The sequence below is a fragment of the Dermacentor andersoni genome, chromosome 8 (genome assembly GCF_023375885.2).
Source record: "Dermacentor andersoni chromosome 8, qqDerAnde1_hic_scaffold, whole genome shotgun sequence".
NCBI classification, from domain to species: domain Eukaryota; kingdom Metazoa; phylum Arthropoda; class Arachnida; order Ixodida; family Ixodidae; genus Dermacentor; species Dermacentor andersoni.
Window position 1 is genome coordinate 38,032,898 of NC_092821.1, and position 15,603 is coordinate 38,048,500.

Below are 15,603 nucleotides of genomic sequence, written 5' to 3' on the forward strand. Positions count from 1 at the left end.
GAACAAGACGTCCATGGTGCATTGGGACGCCGCCACTGACGACGCCTTCATCAAGATCAAGGGCGCACTCGCAAACGCTGTACTTCTCGCACATCTGAACTCCATAGCATCATTCGCCCTCATGACGGACGTGTCCAGCACAGGCATGGGAGCGGTTCTTCAGCAGCGCATCGACCGTTCGTGGCAACCTCTAGCCTTCTTCCCCGAGAAACTCGCCCCAACCCAAGCTCTACACAACACTCTCGGTTGACAGTAGCTTGGAATTTACCTCGCCCTCCGGCCCCTTCGCAATATCGTCGAGGGCCATTCCTTTGCCATCTTAACGTGTAACAAGACCTTGACGTATGCGCTTTACAGAGTATCGTCAACACATACAGCATGAGACATCCGCCATCTCTCGTTTATTTCGGAATTCTCCAACGACATTTCACATGTCAGTGGTGACCAGAATGCACCTGCTGACACCCTTAGCCTTGTGAACGCCGTGACACCAACTGCTGTCCTACGCCAGTAGATGTGCAGACACTCGCCGGCGTATCAAGCTAATGATTCTGGTCTCCATCAACTGCGCTCTTCGAAAACTGCACTACGGCTGGTCAATATCCTGCTTGATGGAGACACACTCATCTGCGACACTTCTACAGGAACACCGAGACCATTTGTCCCCAGCACGTTAAACAAGTTGCTTTTCAACACAATACGCCAGCTCGCTCACCCCTGTGTTCGTGCAACACAACGCTTTATTTCATTGCGCTCTATATGACCACGGACGAATGACAATGTAAGCGAGTGGGTTCGTGCATGTGCACCCTGCCAACGTGCAAAAGTTCTTAGGTATCCTGTTTCCCAAGCACGGCAGATTCCCCAACCTAATCGTTTTGACGTTGTGCACATTGACACAGTTGGGCTGCTAACACCGTGTCAGAGATTTCGCTGCCTGTTCACCTCTATCGAGAGGTTTACCCGTTGGCCAGAAGGAACGCCTCTCGAAGACAGCTCTGATGCACCGATCACGGCAGCTCTTTTTACAGCATCGGTTAACCGCTTCGGATGCCCGACCAACATTGTTGCTGACAGAGGGCATCAATTCAAGTACGCGCTCCTTCAAGAGCTCCTGCGCTTGCTTGGCATGGATCGTCTGAGGACGTCCGCCTACCATACCCAAACCAACGGCCTCGTGGAACACTTTAATGGGCATCTCAAAGCATGGCTGATTGCTCATGTAACACTGCCGCAGTGGGTTCAGCGTCTACTACTGGTTCTTCTGGGTAACCGGTGTGCCTTGATATCGCACATCGGGTGCTCGAGCGCACAGAGCCCACAGAGCCTAGTCATCGGGCCCACAGAGCCTAGTCATCGTGCTAGGCTCTGTGGGCCCAACGACTTCATTTCACCACTACTACCTTCGGCTGCTCTGTCTATTCATGGTGAGGGTTATGTGCCCCTTCTCCATGACCTCTTCAAGGATCTAAAACCCTGTCCGCCGCGTCCAGTTCCAGCACGCTCACTTTTCGTTTCCACTGTCCTTGCTAACGCAACCCCCATCCTACTTCATAAAGGACCCGTTCGGCCTGTTCTCTACCCACACTATATCGTACGCTTTCGCGTACTGGAAAGACAGGAGTGACATACATCGTGTACGTTCATGGTAAACCTGACACCACTGCACTGGACCGGCTGAAGCCATCTATTGCAAGGCGACTGGCACACTCGCATCCCTCGATTCAGCCCGCAACGTCTCCATTCCAGTCGGTGCTCACGCTACTTCAGTCCAGCGAGTTTCATGAAGCTCCTGATATAGTTCGCAGACCATACTGCTCTCTAGTGGGGGAGTTATGCACCGCCAGCAACATCGATGCGATTGCCTTTGGAATGAAGACGAGGTCAGGCGAGGCCACGAGCGGCAAGGGAGCTTCGGAGCTGTTATCGAAACTTCAAGTTCGTCTGCCGAACCTGACTTCTCCAAAATCTTCGTGTAAGATAAAACTGATCTTTGACGGTATTTTTTCCAAAACACGCAAGACTTCTTCCTGTGCGCATACTTGAGGGTCTCCTTCAAGGTCATGTTATTCAATTTCCGTCTCACTTTATAATTTTAACGGACGCATCACATAATTTGGAGAAGGCCGGTGTTGGCATCTTGTCAATTTAGCTTAATTGATCTTTTGTTCTCCGTCTCGCCGATTACACTCCACTATTCTTTGCGGAATTCCTTGCGATAAGTCTGGCCATGCGAAAATTGGGTCCACAGATATCTATGATAATTGTGGTTGCAGACGCGGTTTCGGTCTGTACACATTTAACTTCCACTATTTGGTAACACCTGTTGAATATATTTTCGAGTTTTGTCCCAGACAATATGTCTGAAGTCCGCGTTGCCTTGGTCCCTTGACATAGCGGAATCGTTCTAAATGAATTAGCTGACTCGCTCACATCGTCATCCCTAAATGGACTGGCCTTAAATGTTCTTCCTGATTTCTCTTTTATACCAGGAGCCAGATTCAAATGCGTTTTATTGTTGGCTTGTAATGAATCACCCGTACTTTGCGCAGATGATTTTCAACATCTGAAATTTCAGTGTACGACTGGCAAATGCCTTTCAGGGCAATGCTAGATGACGCTCACAAGTTTCCGTTGTCGAGGTCCCCGAGTAAAGTTTTACCTTCAGAGATATGGTTTATCCATAACTAACCTCTGCTCTTTTTGTAGTGAGCCAGAAACTATTGACCATTTGTTTCTTTCTTGCCGCCACTTCCCCTCCTTTTGCAAAATGTTTCTCATATTTCATACTAGAAAACTAGGTTTAGCACTTATACCACCATACATTTTGTCTTTTTGTGCCTGTCAAATAGGCACAAGCCATGGTCCGATGATTAATGCTCTGCACAAGCTCGTTCAAGCATCCGGAGTGTTACGCTGCTAGGGTAGCGAGCATGGGACATTTAATTTATTGTTATTCTTCTCATGTTGCTCACTGTCATCTTACTTTTATTTATTTAGTTCATGAATAGGTGCTCACAAAAACGTTGTTATCAGTTATTTGCCAAATGGGTCGATCTAAATGTTCTCCTTTAACCCTTTTGGTATACTGTTGGGTGTTCGTTTCAATATATCCAGTGTGGCCAATCCCCTTCGTGGGCATGAACCATGTTTTGAGGCAACAACAGCAGATTAGCTGGCGCTAAGGACCAAAGAAATAAAAATTAACTGAGATTGAGCTTCGGTGCTGGTATAACGTCTCGTTGTCTCTATCTTATGTGCTGTACATACTATCTGTACCTCTTTTCAAACCACTCGGCTCCTTTGTTGTGAACATGGTCAGGAGCTTGGAGAAAAAAGGGTGCATGCGGGAACCCGCTTTGAAGCCCGTCAGATTGCTGCTCAGCTAAGGAGAATTCGAAAGCAGCCATGGCAGAAAATGATGAAGCTCTACCCGAAATAGAGCTTACGACAAGTGAGAGAAAATCAAACAGAGGGATAGGAGAGGTTCCAATCGAGAAAATACACGAATAAAACTCAGGTAAAACTCTTTTACAATAATTATGGTGCGGATGTTTTAAGGGTATGAGAACTATATAAGATGGTGTGATGCGTGTCAAGGAGTTGGAAAGCTGCGATATAAACGAAAAGCCCATTTGAAGCTGGTTGTCCTGATCGTAGAGCCGTTCGGCCGGCTCAAAACAATAGAGTGAGGCCTTTGCCGCAGAGCAAGGACCGGTGCAAATAACTTTCGACCATGTTTTGTCCCGCGTCAAAGTTTCCCGACGCGACTCATTTGAAGGATCTTAACTCTGTCGAGATAGTTCACGCTCTGCTTTCCACATTTGCGTGAATTGGCTTTCTGGTTAAAATTCAGGCTGATCAGGGGATGGTCTTTACAAGTGCCTTAACAACAATACTCTTGGAGAGTTGTGGGGTGCGGCTTATGCACATATCCGCTTATCATCAGCAGTGAAGCAGTGCTGAAAAATTGCACTCGGTAGTTAAGAAAGTATTGCGCGTATTGTGCTATGGGCACAAAAAGGACTGGGAGGTTCGTTATCCCCACCACTGTTGCCATTGAGGACAGCTCCATAGAAAGCAACATTGTTCACCCAAACATTGTTCTTGTACTGGAAAGCCCTGGGCTCTCCCTTCAAAATGTTGCGAGAAATGTAGGAAGGAACGGACGAAAGCCAGTCGGCAGTAAGCTACGGGTGAGCTTGCTGGACCTCTTGAATGTGTCACGGGAGCTAGTAAAAAAAATCTAAAGGATACGCAAGAAAGCAAGAAAGAGTGATACGACAGCAACGTGCGTAGCTGAACTTTCAGGGGGAAGACAAAGTGATGATTCTTAAGCGCTTGCGGAAAAAGAAACTAGAAGTGCAGTGGGAGGGGCCTGTCAAGGGTACATAGAAGATCTTGCAATCTAACTACACCTTAAAATTTCCACGGAAGAATAAAGTGACCATTTACCGCTGCAACTTATTGAAGCCCTATGTCGGCACGTAGGCGGTTGTGAAAAGAGTGCTCAATGCATCAGAGAAATTAACGGCCGAAATTGCAGTTTTGGACAAGGAGACAAGCGCGATGCACCCCGTAGATGACCTATTGGATGTGTCTGTAAACCTTTTAGCCCTCAGCACCGAGCAATTAGGAGACCTTCGGGAGCTCTTTGATGTGCTTCGCCAGTGTTTTAATAGCCGGGCAGGAGCTCAACCCATGATGTTAGTTCAACTCTGATGTGCGGGCCAATCAGGTCTAAACCGTATCGGGTCTTCCCTCATCAGCGAGAAATAATGGAGGAATAAATAAAACGGATGCTTGAACTCCGGGGTAATTAGGCCTACGGATAGTGAGCATACTTCCTCCGTGATTATCGTAGAAGCGAGTGGAAAAACAGCTTAGTCCATGCGTGGGCTACTGCTAATTGGACGCGACCAAGAGCAAATTGGACGCGGTCAAGAGATGCCTGACAAAACGGGCTAGCCGAATAGCCGCAGAAAATAGGGCCATGGACTCAGGGCTTCACCCTCTGGGATTTCACTACAAAACAACATGTTTTCTACTACTACTACTTCTACTACTACAACGAAGGGCCAAGTTTACCACATACCAAACATAGGGCAGCGGGTAGAACGTGTGAGCGTCGCCAAGACAATGTCCATACTTGATTTGGTAAGAGGGCACTGGCAGGTCCCCTCCTAAATGACTGATTGGATCAACCAATAACCCTCAGTCCCCAGCAGCTGCGGAGCACCTGACAAAGGCGACGGTTAGACCCCTTATGCAGCAGAGGGTGTTAAGAATATGTACCGGCTACCATTGGAAACTCACCTTCACAACGAATATCACAAGAACGCTATCGAGCGAAGCTAGCTCAGCAGGACATTTTGAGGAGCTATAAGGCATTCTTTGGGATATCATTAACATTAGTTAGGTTAAAAGAACTGGTGAGGGTTATACAGTTCAGACTAACGGCCATGTCCTTTGCTATGGGGACTCCTAGATCAGAAGCTCTACGGGGTAGGACTACTAACGATAAGGACATAACAGGCCAGATTTACAAGCTCTACAGCAATAATGTGCAGATTGCAGTAGTCGTAATCAAACTTAATAATAGGTATTGAAAAAAGACAGTACAAGCCTGTGCTCTAACATCCAGTCACGCCGATGAGGAAGTAGATCAGTTTTATGAAGAAGTTAAATTAGCGATGAGAGAAGTGCAAACTCGCTATACAGTAGTAATGGGTGACTTCAATGCAAAACGTGTGGAAAATGGAGGCTGCTGTACAAGCAATTGGCAACTACGGCATCGCTTCTAGGAACACTAGAGGAGAGATGCTGGCAAAATTCGCTGGAAGAAATGAGCTGCGAATAATGGACACCTTCTTCAGGAGGAGGAACGGAGGAGAAGGAAAGAAGGAAAGTAAGGGAGGTCAACGAGACGCATGTCCGGTCCGCTGCTTAGTTTCCACGATATCACTGCTCATTACCAGCTGGGACGCAGGCAGTTTCCGGCTCCTGCCCCGAAGCTAGGCAGACCCAGGCTTCGGTGCTGAGAATGCTGCCGAGGGGTCCTTTCCGTCTCCATCCAGGCTGAGCGACTACACTCCGGTTGTGGGTCCCCGCTACCCCGACTGCGGCGAGGAACGGTCCACCTTGAACCACATGCTGTGGCAATGTTCTGCGTTGCGCCACTGGCCTTTCAACACGCAAGAAAACTGGGAAGAAGCCGTCAAGAGCGACGACCTTGAAGTACAGCTTCGGGCTGTCCGAAGGGCCTTCGACAGGGTTGAAGGTCACGGGCCGCCCCAGGCACGGGTGCGGCCCGCGACTACAATGTAGTGCCTTAGGAGCAAATAAAGTTTCTTGTCTTTCTGTCTGTCTGGCGGTCGATCGGTCGGTCGGTCAGTCGTACTTTCTGTCGATCCCAGCATAGTGTGGGATGTAGACGTGTTAGGCAAGGTGAAGTGCAGTGATCATAGGTTAGTGATGTCTAGGATTCAACTCAGTTTGAAGAGAGAAAGAGAGAAAATTTGGCCAGGAAGAAGTAGGCCAACCTAGATGCAGTAAGGGTAAAAGCAGACCAATTCTCACTTATACTTGCAAACAGATATGCAGCCTTAGAGAAGAGGGACGAAGATGACATAGAGTTAATGAAGGCGTATCTAGGCTGGCTTTATAAGCAACAGCTAAACTGGGAGTTCAGAGCACTAAGGCAAACAATAGGTAAGCTCCCCAAAGTAACTAACCTGTTAGGAAAACAAAGAATGAAAGTGGCGAACTCAAGAGATAAGATGGAATTCGCGGAACTATCAAAACAAATCAACAAGGAGACAATAAGGATTAATCGAAATTCTAACGTGATTAAGACTGAGGAAGCGGGAAAAAATGGCCGCTGCATAAAATCAGTGAGAAGGAAACTTGGCAAAGCACAAACCAAGATGTACGCACTGGCATATGAGCCGGGAAATGTTATCAGGAATCTCGAAGATATAGCAAAAGCAACAGAAGAATTCTATACTGGCCTGCGCAGTACCAAGAGCAGCCATGGTACCGCCATTCGCAGTAGTAATGAACACGTCACAGAGGCTCCAATAAAATATTCATCAAGATAACTTCGAATAGAATAAGGGCAACACTGGGTATTGATCCACAAAGGAAACAGGCTGGCTTCAGGAAGGGATACCCTACAGTGGATCACATCCATTTCATTAATCAGGTGATCGAGAAATCCGCGGAGCACAATCAGCCTCTCTATATGGCTTTCATTTATTACGAAAAGGCATTTGATTCAGTAGGGACACCATCAATCATAGAGGCATTAGTAATCAAGGAATACAGACAGCTTCCGTAAATATCTTGGAAAATATCTACAGAGATTCCACATCTACCCAAATTCCACACAACAAAAGTAGGAAGTTCCCAATAATGTCTCGAATGGTAATCACTGCGTGCCTGAAAGAAGTACTGATGCTATTAAACTGGGATGGCTTAGGAGTAAGAATCGATGGCGAATATCTCAGCAACCTTCGGTTTGCAGATGACATTATTCTATTCAGCAGCACTGCAGACGAGCTACAACAAATGAATGAGGACCTTAACATAGAGAATGTGAGAATGGGGTTTAAGATTATTATGTAGAAAGCAAAGATAATGACCAATAGCCCGGCAAGCGAACAAGAGTTCAGGATCGCCAGTCATTCATTGGAGTCTGTAAACGAGTAAGCATACCTAGGTCAATTAATCACAGGGAACACTGACCTTGGGAAATTCACAGCAGCATAAAAATGGGTTGGAGCCGATACAGCAGACATTCCCAGCTCCTGACTGAACGCTTTCCTTTATCGTTGAAAAGGAAGGTGTACGATCGGTATATACAGTTAAAAAGTTATATGTGATTTGCTCTCGAACATTCGAATATTCTCCCATCCCTACTTATTGAAAATAGAGCGAGTGCATTGGTACGATTTGTTCTTTAACAAAGTTTCGTGTGTGCGATTCATATTGTTACGCTAAAGCGACAGCAAGACGGAAGAAGAGGACGACCAAGTACGCTTGTCTTTGAAGCGGTTCAGTGATGGCGCAGCAACCCTTGTGTCGAATACAGGCGTCTCACTTCTCTGACCAAAAAATGATGTGCATCCACTTCCCGTATCGATGATGTTACCAACTGTCTGGATTCCGTATCCTAATCTTCATCTGTGGACTTCTGACCTGGTTACTGCTAGATATCCATGCATTCAGCCGAAAAAGACAAAATCGCTTTTGTGACACCAGAGAGAGTCTTTGAGTTCAACTTCATGCCGTTTGATTTACGCAACGCCCCTGTCATATTTGAAAGGTTTATGGCCACAATAATGTGCCACCGGAAATAGTAGATTTCTTTATCTTGACGACTTCTTCATTTTCGGTAGCACTCTTGCAGAGCACAATGAGCGACTTCATGTTCATTTGACGTGTCTTGAACAAGCAGCCCTTACTATCAACTCAAGAAAATGTCAGTTGGGCCAAGGAGAGGCGCTTGTACTTGACAAGCATAGCGTGCGATCAGACCGACAAATTGTCGCTGCCGTTAATGACTTTGAAAAACCGCAGTCACAACGCGAGCTTGGATGATTCTTGGGTCTTTTCTCGTACTTACGAAGTTTCATGCCCAACTTTGCCCATACTGCCAACCCCCTGAATTTGTTGCTGCGCAAAGATAAGCCTTTTACCTGTACATCACACTGAGAATTCTCGTTTCGTCAGCTGAAGTTCCTGCTATCTTCTGTACTCAACGTCGTTGTTTTGACGCCACTGCCACAACAGAATTGCACATCGGCGCGAGTCGAATCGGCCTCCTCGCCATCGTTGTACAGCGTTTTCATGCCGCGGGGCGTATCGTTGCCTACGCCAGCAATTCATTGAACAAGGCCGAGCAGAACTACATCATCACAGAGCAGGAGTGCCTCTGTGTCGTTTTCGCTGTCCATTAGTTCCGCCCGTATCTATAAGAATGCCGTTTTACGGTCGTTACTGACCACCACTCACTATGATGAGTGGTTGATCTGCGTTATCCGTCTGGTCTCCTTGCTCGATGGACGCTACGTTTGGAGAAATTTTACTTTGCAGTCCGTTACAACACCGGCCCTCATCATAAGGACGCCGACTGTGTTTCGAAGCTCCCTATACCAACAACTGCATGTGACGCCGACAATTTCGATGAGATTCTTACTGCCATCGACGACATTCTTTTCCCCGACCTGGCCACCCCCCGGGAAGAGCAGTACAACGACCGCATCCTGGATGCCCTCTTCACCCCAGCTGCTCAGCTGACCGGTAACAATGGCTTTGTTATATAAGATAGCCTGGTCTACAAAAAGAATTACGTTACTGATGGTTCGCGCTCCCTCTTAATGGTCCCTAAGAAGTTGAGAACACACACGCAAGAACACGTAACAGGCCCGTGTACGGCCCGGTCCGCGGGCCAGCCTCTGGTCGGGTGGACTATCTAGTGCGGGCCCGGGCATCGGTCAGGCCCGTAATAGCCCCGGCTCTCCATCAAGCTTGTAATGGGCCCGGTAAGTCATTGGTAACTTTTGAAAACTGCCTACTATAGGTAGAAAACTTTATTTTCCCAGCTTTAGGCGGGGTGATTAGGCGTGGTATCTTCAGGTGGGACAGATGACCGCGCATTGATGTTGCATGCCTACCTCCTCAGCTCATTCTATGGCATAGAATTGGGTGTCCAGGATACAAGTATGAACCACAACACCCCATGCTTCAGGTCAGGAAGAGGCCATGGGGTTAGGAGAAGGCTTGTCCTCCTCACTGTGCCATATTATGTGATTCTGAGTCGCTAGTTTCCCACAGCATCTACAGAGGGGGCTCAATCGCGTGGACAGCGTTGGAGAGCCTGTGCTAAGGCGGAGGAGGGGAAACACATATCCTTCTCTCTCCCCCTAGCGCGCTTACTTTGCCGCTGCTCCCGCTTAGCTATCGTTTAATCAGGTGACCTGCAACATCTGGCACGCTGCAGGACGGGGCAACAATTTGGCAAATGTGCCACAGGTTTTCCTATCGCATGTTAAGGCACGAGTATAATGGGTTGAACATATAATCTTTCTTTTCACTTTACCTGTTGATATATGAGCACGATGCCAGACAAAGTACTGACACAGTCAATACTATCTCTAGAAAATGTCCTGTGCCACGGATCGTATCTTCACAATTATGGAGAACTGGACCATGCTTTGCTTACGCTCAAGGGCTAATGAGACGAACCGGGCTGGGTTCGGGTCGCGTTTGAAACTGCTGAGTCGGGCTTGGGCGGGCCGCCGCAAAGCACTTTCGGGCCTCGGGACGGGCCCGGGCCTGAGGAAGCGGACCGCGCAGCGCTCGAAGACGTGCTCCGTGCAATCCCCGATGACGAGACCACGGGGCTCATGAGTTTCAGCAGAACATACCATCCCATTCAGGGCCTATTATACTGCCCTAGTATGCGGTGGAATATAGAAAGGTGTCTGGCCATTTATGAGAAGTGCCAGCTATTGAAGCGTCTTAAGACTACTCCGGTTGGACTCCTTCACTCCGTGGCACCACCATCATCTCCTTTCACAATGCTTTAAGTAGACCTCGGCGCATTCCCGCGCTCAACAAACCACAACCGTAGGATCATAGTGTGCGTCACCGATCTGACACGTTAAGCTGAAAAAGCAGCGATGCCAACGTCCACGGCTATAGACCCTTCGAGCTTCCCGCTGTTTTTAGTTATACTGCGTCATGGACCCCTCGTATAATTCTGAGCGATAGTTGTCGCCTTTTCGTGGCCGACGTTGTCGAAGAGATGTTGTGTCACTTTACTTGTCAGTTTGGCCGGGCGACCCCTTATCACCTGCAGACAAATGGTCTCGTCGAGCGCACCAAGAGAACTATGACGAGCGTGCTTTCTATGTCAATACCAGGCACGAAAATTGCATTGACATCTTGCCTTTTATCGCATACGCCTACAATACTGCAAAGCGTGAAACCATCGGGAGCAACCCCTTGTATCGTATTTAGACCATCCGGCAGCTTCCTTGGCACCATTGTGCCTTTTACTCCTCACGCGGACTCTTCTATCGCGCAGGACGTCGCATAGCTCAGCTCAGTACGCTGGTGTCCCAGGAGCACCCCAATATCAGCAACTGTTCACGGCATATGAATGTGTTGTACGAAAAAGGGGCCATATTATGGATTTCGACACTGCTTCGCAAGCACTGCCCGTACCACAAATTTCTGACCCTTTACACTAGGCCTTTAGTCATCACCGATCGCTTAAAAGATATGATATGTTTCCTTGCGGCTCTTCTCGAGCCTCATAGGTACCGTTCTAAGAAGACGCAGGTTCTTTTTGTCGCCCTCCTGAAGCGCTGTCATCCTCGTGACTCTCAGTGCACGTAACAGTTAGTCGCCCAGCGGTCTACGTCTGTGAAGAGAGGAGTGTTACGCAAATGTGAAAGCAAAGACGGATAAAGAAAAGGACGAAGTGCGCTTGTCTTTGGAGCGGATCGGTGTGGGCACGGTAACCCTTGTCGCATAGTTAAATAAGCCCTCCCCAATGCAAGAATATGATATGGACAGCACAAAAGGCGCATTATAGATGACGCCTAGCGGGCCTAATAACTTTGATCCCTGAGAATTTTATAATGAACTACAATAGTTGAGAACTGTATGTTATGTAAAAAACACACAATGTCTTCACATACTATGCAGTTATCGAAGCTTAACGTAGCGTGAAGCTATTGCAACAGCGTTCTTCAGAATCTTCAATGTATTTTGTGCCGTTCCTAAGAATAGATGCGTGCTACATCATATTCTACATGTTTCTTGTGCGGCGCTCTGTAGTCATGTTTCAGACAACTCTATGCGAGAACAATCATTTTTTAAAAATTGGATGATAAGAATTTTAAATTAGAAACAAATCAATGACTGTCATTCCTGTTTCAAGTTTGGTTGTATTAATTTTTTTTGTAGTATACACATACAGATCCTTTACAACATCGATATATGAGCGGGTGCTAAACTTTATATAAACACCTCGATGTCTTGTTTACTTACGTGTTGGCTGCGGCACGTTACCGACAATAATGCAGTGTTTCGAAGCATACAAAACTTCGTATTTCGGGTTCACGTGTTTAGGTGGTGTTCGTCCCGCTGTAAAGGGTGAAGAGGGAGGCGGGGCAAGAGACAGAGTTACTTTGCAGCTGTTAATAGTGTCACTGCTGAACTGAAATAATTGCACAAAGCTAATACTTTGTTTCAAGCACTTTCATGTATCGGGTAGTAATTGTCGAAAGGAAGCAGCCCGGCGGTCTACGCACCACAGGAAGTGGAGTTACCTTTTAGCCAAGCACTACTCCTGAAATCTACATCTAACCAGCTTGAATTGACACGTATTGACGGTGAAGAAGTAAACATCGCCGAAAGTGGCAGTTAGGAATTTAGCTCTGCTCGCCATGGTGGTGTAGCAGCTTTGGCGTTGGGCTGCAAAGACGGAGGCTCCGGATGGAGTCCTGTGCACGGCCGCCGCATTTTAATTGTGGTCAAAGTGCAAACGCTTGTAGTGTGCCTCGGGTGCACGTTAAGGAAGCCAAGGTGGTCCAGTTTATTCTGGTATCCCTTGCTACGGCGTGCCTCATACTCATGTCAGGGTTTTCGCATGAAAACTCAATAATTGTTTTTTCGAATGAACTCTTTACCGCGCAGAATTATGAAGCAAAGACAACACTGGAATCACAACGATAGCTCCAAGGACGGTTGCCGTTCGTTGAAACAGAACGTGACGGGTGAAGAGCATCCATTATTTATGCAAATATCATCATACATTGGAGAGTTATCGCTGCAATTCCTGTTCATTCAAGAGTGTGCAGCATCAGCCTTCTTCAAGTCGTTTGCTAAGTCTGGTATGACAAGGCTCTTTGACATATAATGGGCGACAACGTTAAAGAAATTTAGAATGAAGCACGCGCGAATTCTCGCCTGTCGATAACTTGATAATTCTAATAATCCCGTAGAAACAGTCAGCGGGAAAAAGAAAAAGAAACATTGTACGCGTGACGTCGGGTGCCCGGGTCACCTGCGTAATTCCCGGCACAGAAACTCGACCAACTGTAGAACGCGTGTAGAACGCGTGTCAGGCTACAGTAAAATTATGCCATTACACTTTACTACGCAAATGAACAGCTAGAGGAATTACACAAAGCGAAATAACGGCGCACAATCCATTCTGGCACAGCTTTTCTTTAGGAACTTTGCGAGCCAGCTAAAGGCATTGTTGCCTTTTATTTTATATATCTTTAGTTAAGCTATTCGTATTTTCCCTCATAATTATCGTGGTCTTTGATATAGACTTCCCATATTTAGCAAACGACAATTTAGTGTTTAGCGTCATGAGACTAAAGACAATACGGCTTCAGGAATTGCTGAGAAGATTTTCTGCCGCTTTGTAATTATCAAGAGGAGAGGGAAATGCTGCCGTACTTTCATACTTACGATTGATCTTTATATCAGCTGCCTTTCCGTTGTTGTGCATCTCGACCTCCAATGTAACATCACTTTGGCTGAAACATAGTGAGCAGAGGTAGCACTTAGTGAAGGCTGTCGCTTCACCGTCATTAGAAGAAAAATCGATAGAGGTCACAACTCCGCACTTCAAGCCTTGCATACCAGGCGTTTTTGAGCGCCATGAAACGAAAAAAAAATTCCTCTGGCTGTTAGCATAATTTCAGACATTAAGCTAAATTATTAGATAATGTGGTGATTACTTCTACGAGAAATGCAAACGATAAATATAAGTAACATATTTAACATTATTTGGTTTTACGTGCCAAAACCACTTTCTGATTATGTGGCACGCCTTAGTGGAGGACTCCGGAAATTTTGACCACCTGGGGTTCTTTAACGTGCATGTAAATCTATATACACGGGTGTTTTCGCATTTCGCCCCCATAGAAATGCGGCCGCCATGGCCGGGATTCGATCCCGCGACCTCGTGCTCAGCAGCCCAACACCATAGCCACTGAGCAACCACGGCGACTAATTAACATCTTTGCACTAATAACATATTCAATAAGCTGCTTTCCGGAACGTGTTGCAATTTACGAATTGTAGCCCGTGAGTTCGCAACGTGTGTCGATGTAGAGCAGATTCTCAAGATCATCATCATCATCATCATCAGCCTGGTTATGCCCACTGCAGGGCAAAGACCTCTCCCATACTTCTCCAACTACCCCGGTCATGTACTAATTGTGGCCATATTGTGCGTGCAAACTTCTTAATCTCATCCGCCCACCTAACTTTCTGCCGCCCTCTGCTACGCTTTCCTTCCCTTGGAATCCATTCCGTAACTCTTAATTACCAGCGGTTATCTTCCCTCCTCATTACGTGTCCTGCCCATGCCCATTTCTTTTTCTTGATTTCAACTAAGATATCATTAACTCGCGTTTGTTCCCTCACCCAATCTGCTCAAGATTAAACCAGTCTCTAGATACTATTTTCAAGATACCTGCTGAAATGCATTGGCGTTCCGGTTACTTTGGTGTTGAAATGCATAAAGGGTTCTTTTCTTGAAGAAATTAAATTGAACAGTGCATTTTTTACCCCAAGTTTGACGGCACATATATCGAAACCAGTGCCATTCTCAAAATTCGTCCCAAGCGACTATGCCTTGCAAACTCACTAGCTGCGTACGATTCTCAGATTGAAATATGTGCCCTAAATTATTACCTAAAAAGTAATTCTTGTGAATATATTATTTATTCAATAAGACGCTTCCATTTCTAATACACATATTTGTCGCCTTATCGACTAACTTAGCTCGGTGGTTACAATTATTACTCCCAAATTATCAAAAATTTGGGGCAACGAACGAACGCCAAATATGCTATGTAACATATACGAGAAAGCAGCACCAGGTTTCAGCAAATGTTATGTGTAGACGGACGCAAAAAAACGTTAAGCTGCCGAAGTACTAGCGAAAATTAAAATAACTAAATATACCGAACTTGGTAGTTCATAATGCCCACACGTTTTGACTAGGTTAGGTGAGACAACAGGTTATTTTGTTAAGGTGTATGGCCACTGTATTGTTGTCAGAAATTACGGGAGGCGACTCATGCATAATTACAATAACAGAATTCCGTAGGCATACTGCTTACAATCTTTTCAGCCTGTGTAATGATATTATGACTTTTTTCGTATATAAGAACAGTCATTATCAACGCAGGAGATAAAACATGGCTTGTTTCCGTCATTTTGATGCATGCTCTCTTTGTAGGATCCTTGATCTAAAGGCATTCGCCTCTAGTTATGTCGAGAAGCTTTGCACAGGAAGCAGATAAAAAAAGGGAGAGCACTACCTTTCTCATTCTTGTCGCTAACTTACGAAACAAAAGAATATATTGACAGATTCTGTAGAAGTATCCAAGCATACGTACAGACAACCCTGAAAGACAACAAAAGTGTTATTGTTACTCTTTGCGGCTAGCCAATCTATGGCGCAGTAATACAAATGCCGCAAATACGCACATTCACTTGGCCGAACAACATTCACTGCTCAGTCATCTAACGAATTTGTACTAGCACTTGTACGTGATGTCT

General features: G+C 46.2%; 1 protein-coding gene across 3 annotated transcripts in view; it reads right to left on the reverse strand.

Annotated features, from left to right (window-relative positions):
- LOC126526411 (uncharacterized) overlaps positions 1-15,603 on the reverse strand; it is a 105,321-nt gene that overhangs the window by 14,126 nt on the left and 75,592 nt on the right. For 2 of the 3 annotated variants that reach the window (XM_072289641.1, XM_072289640.1), the window contains 2 exons: positions 13,498-13,565; positions 12,064-12,159 (listed from right to left, as the gene is read on the reverse strand). In XM_072289641.1, the coding sequence (XP_072145742.1) occupies positions 13,557-13,565 (9 nt within the window). In that variant the 3' untranslated portion in view covers positions 12,064-12,159; positions 13,498-13,556. Of the gene's footprint in view, positions 1-12,059; positions 12,160-13,497; positions 13,566-15,603 lie in introns of all 3 variants that reach the window. The other variant, XM_072289642.1, reaches the window with a different exon arrangement.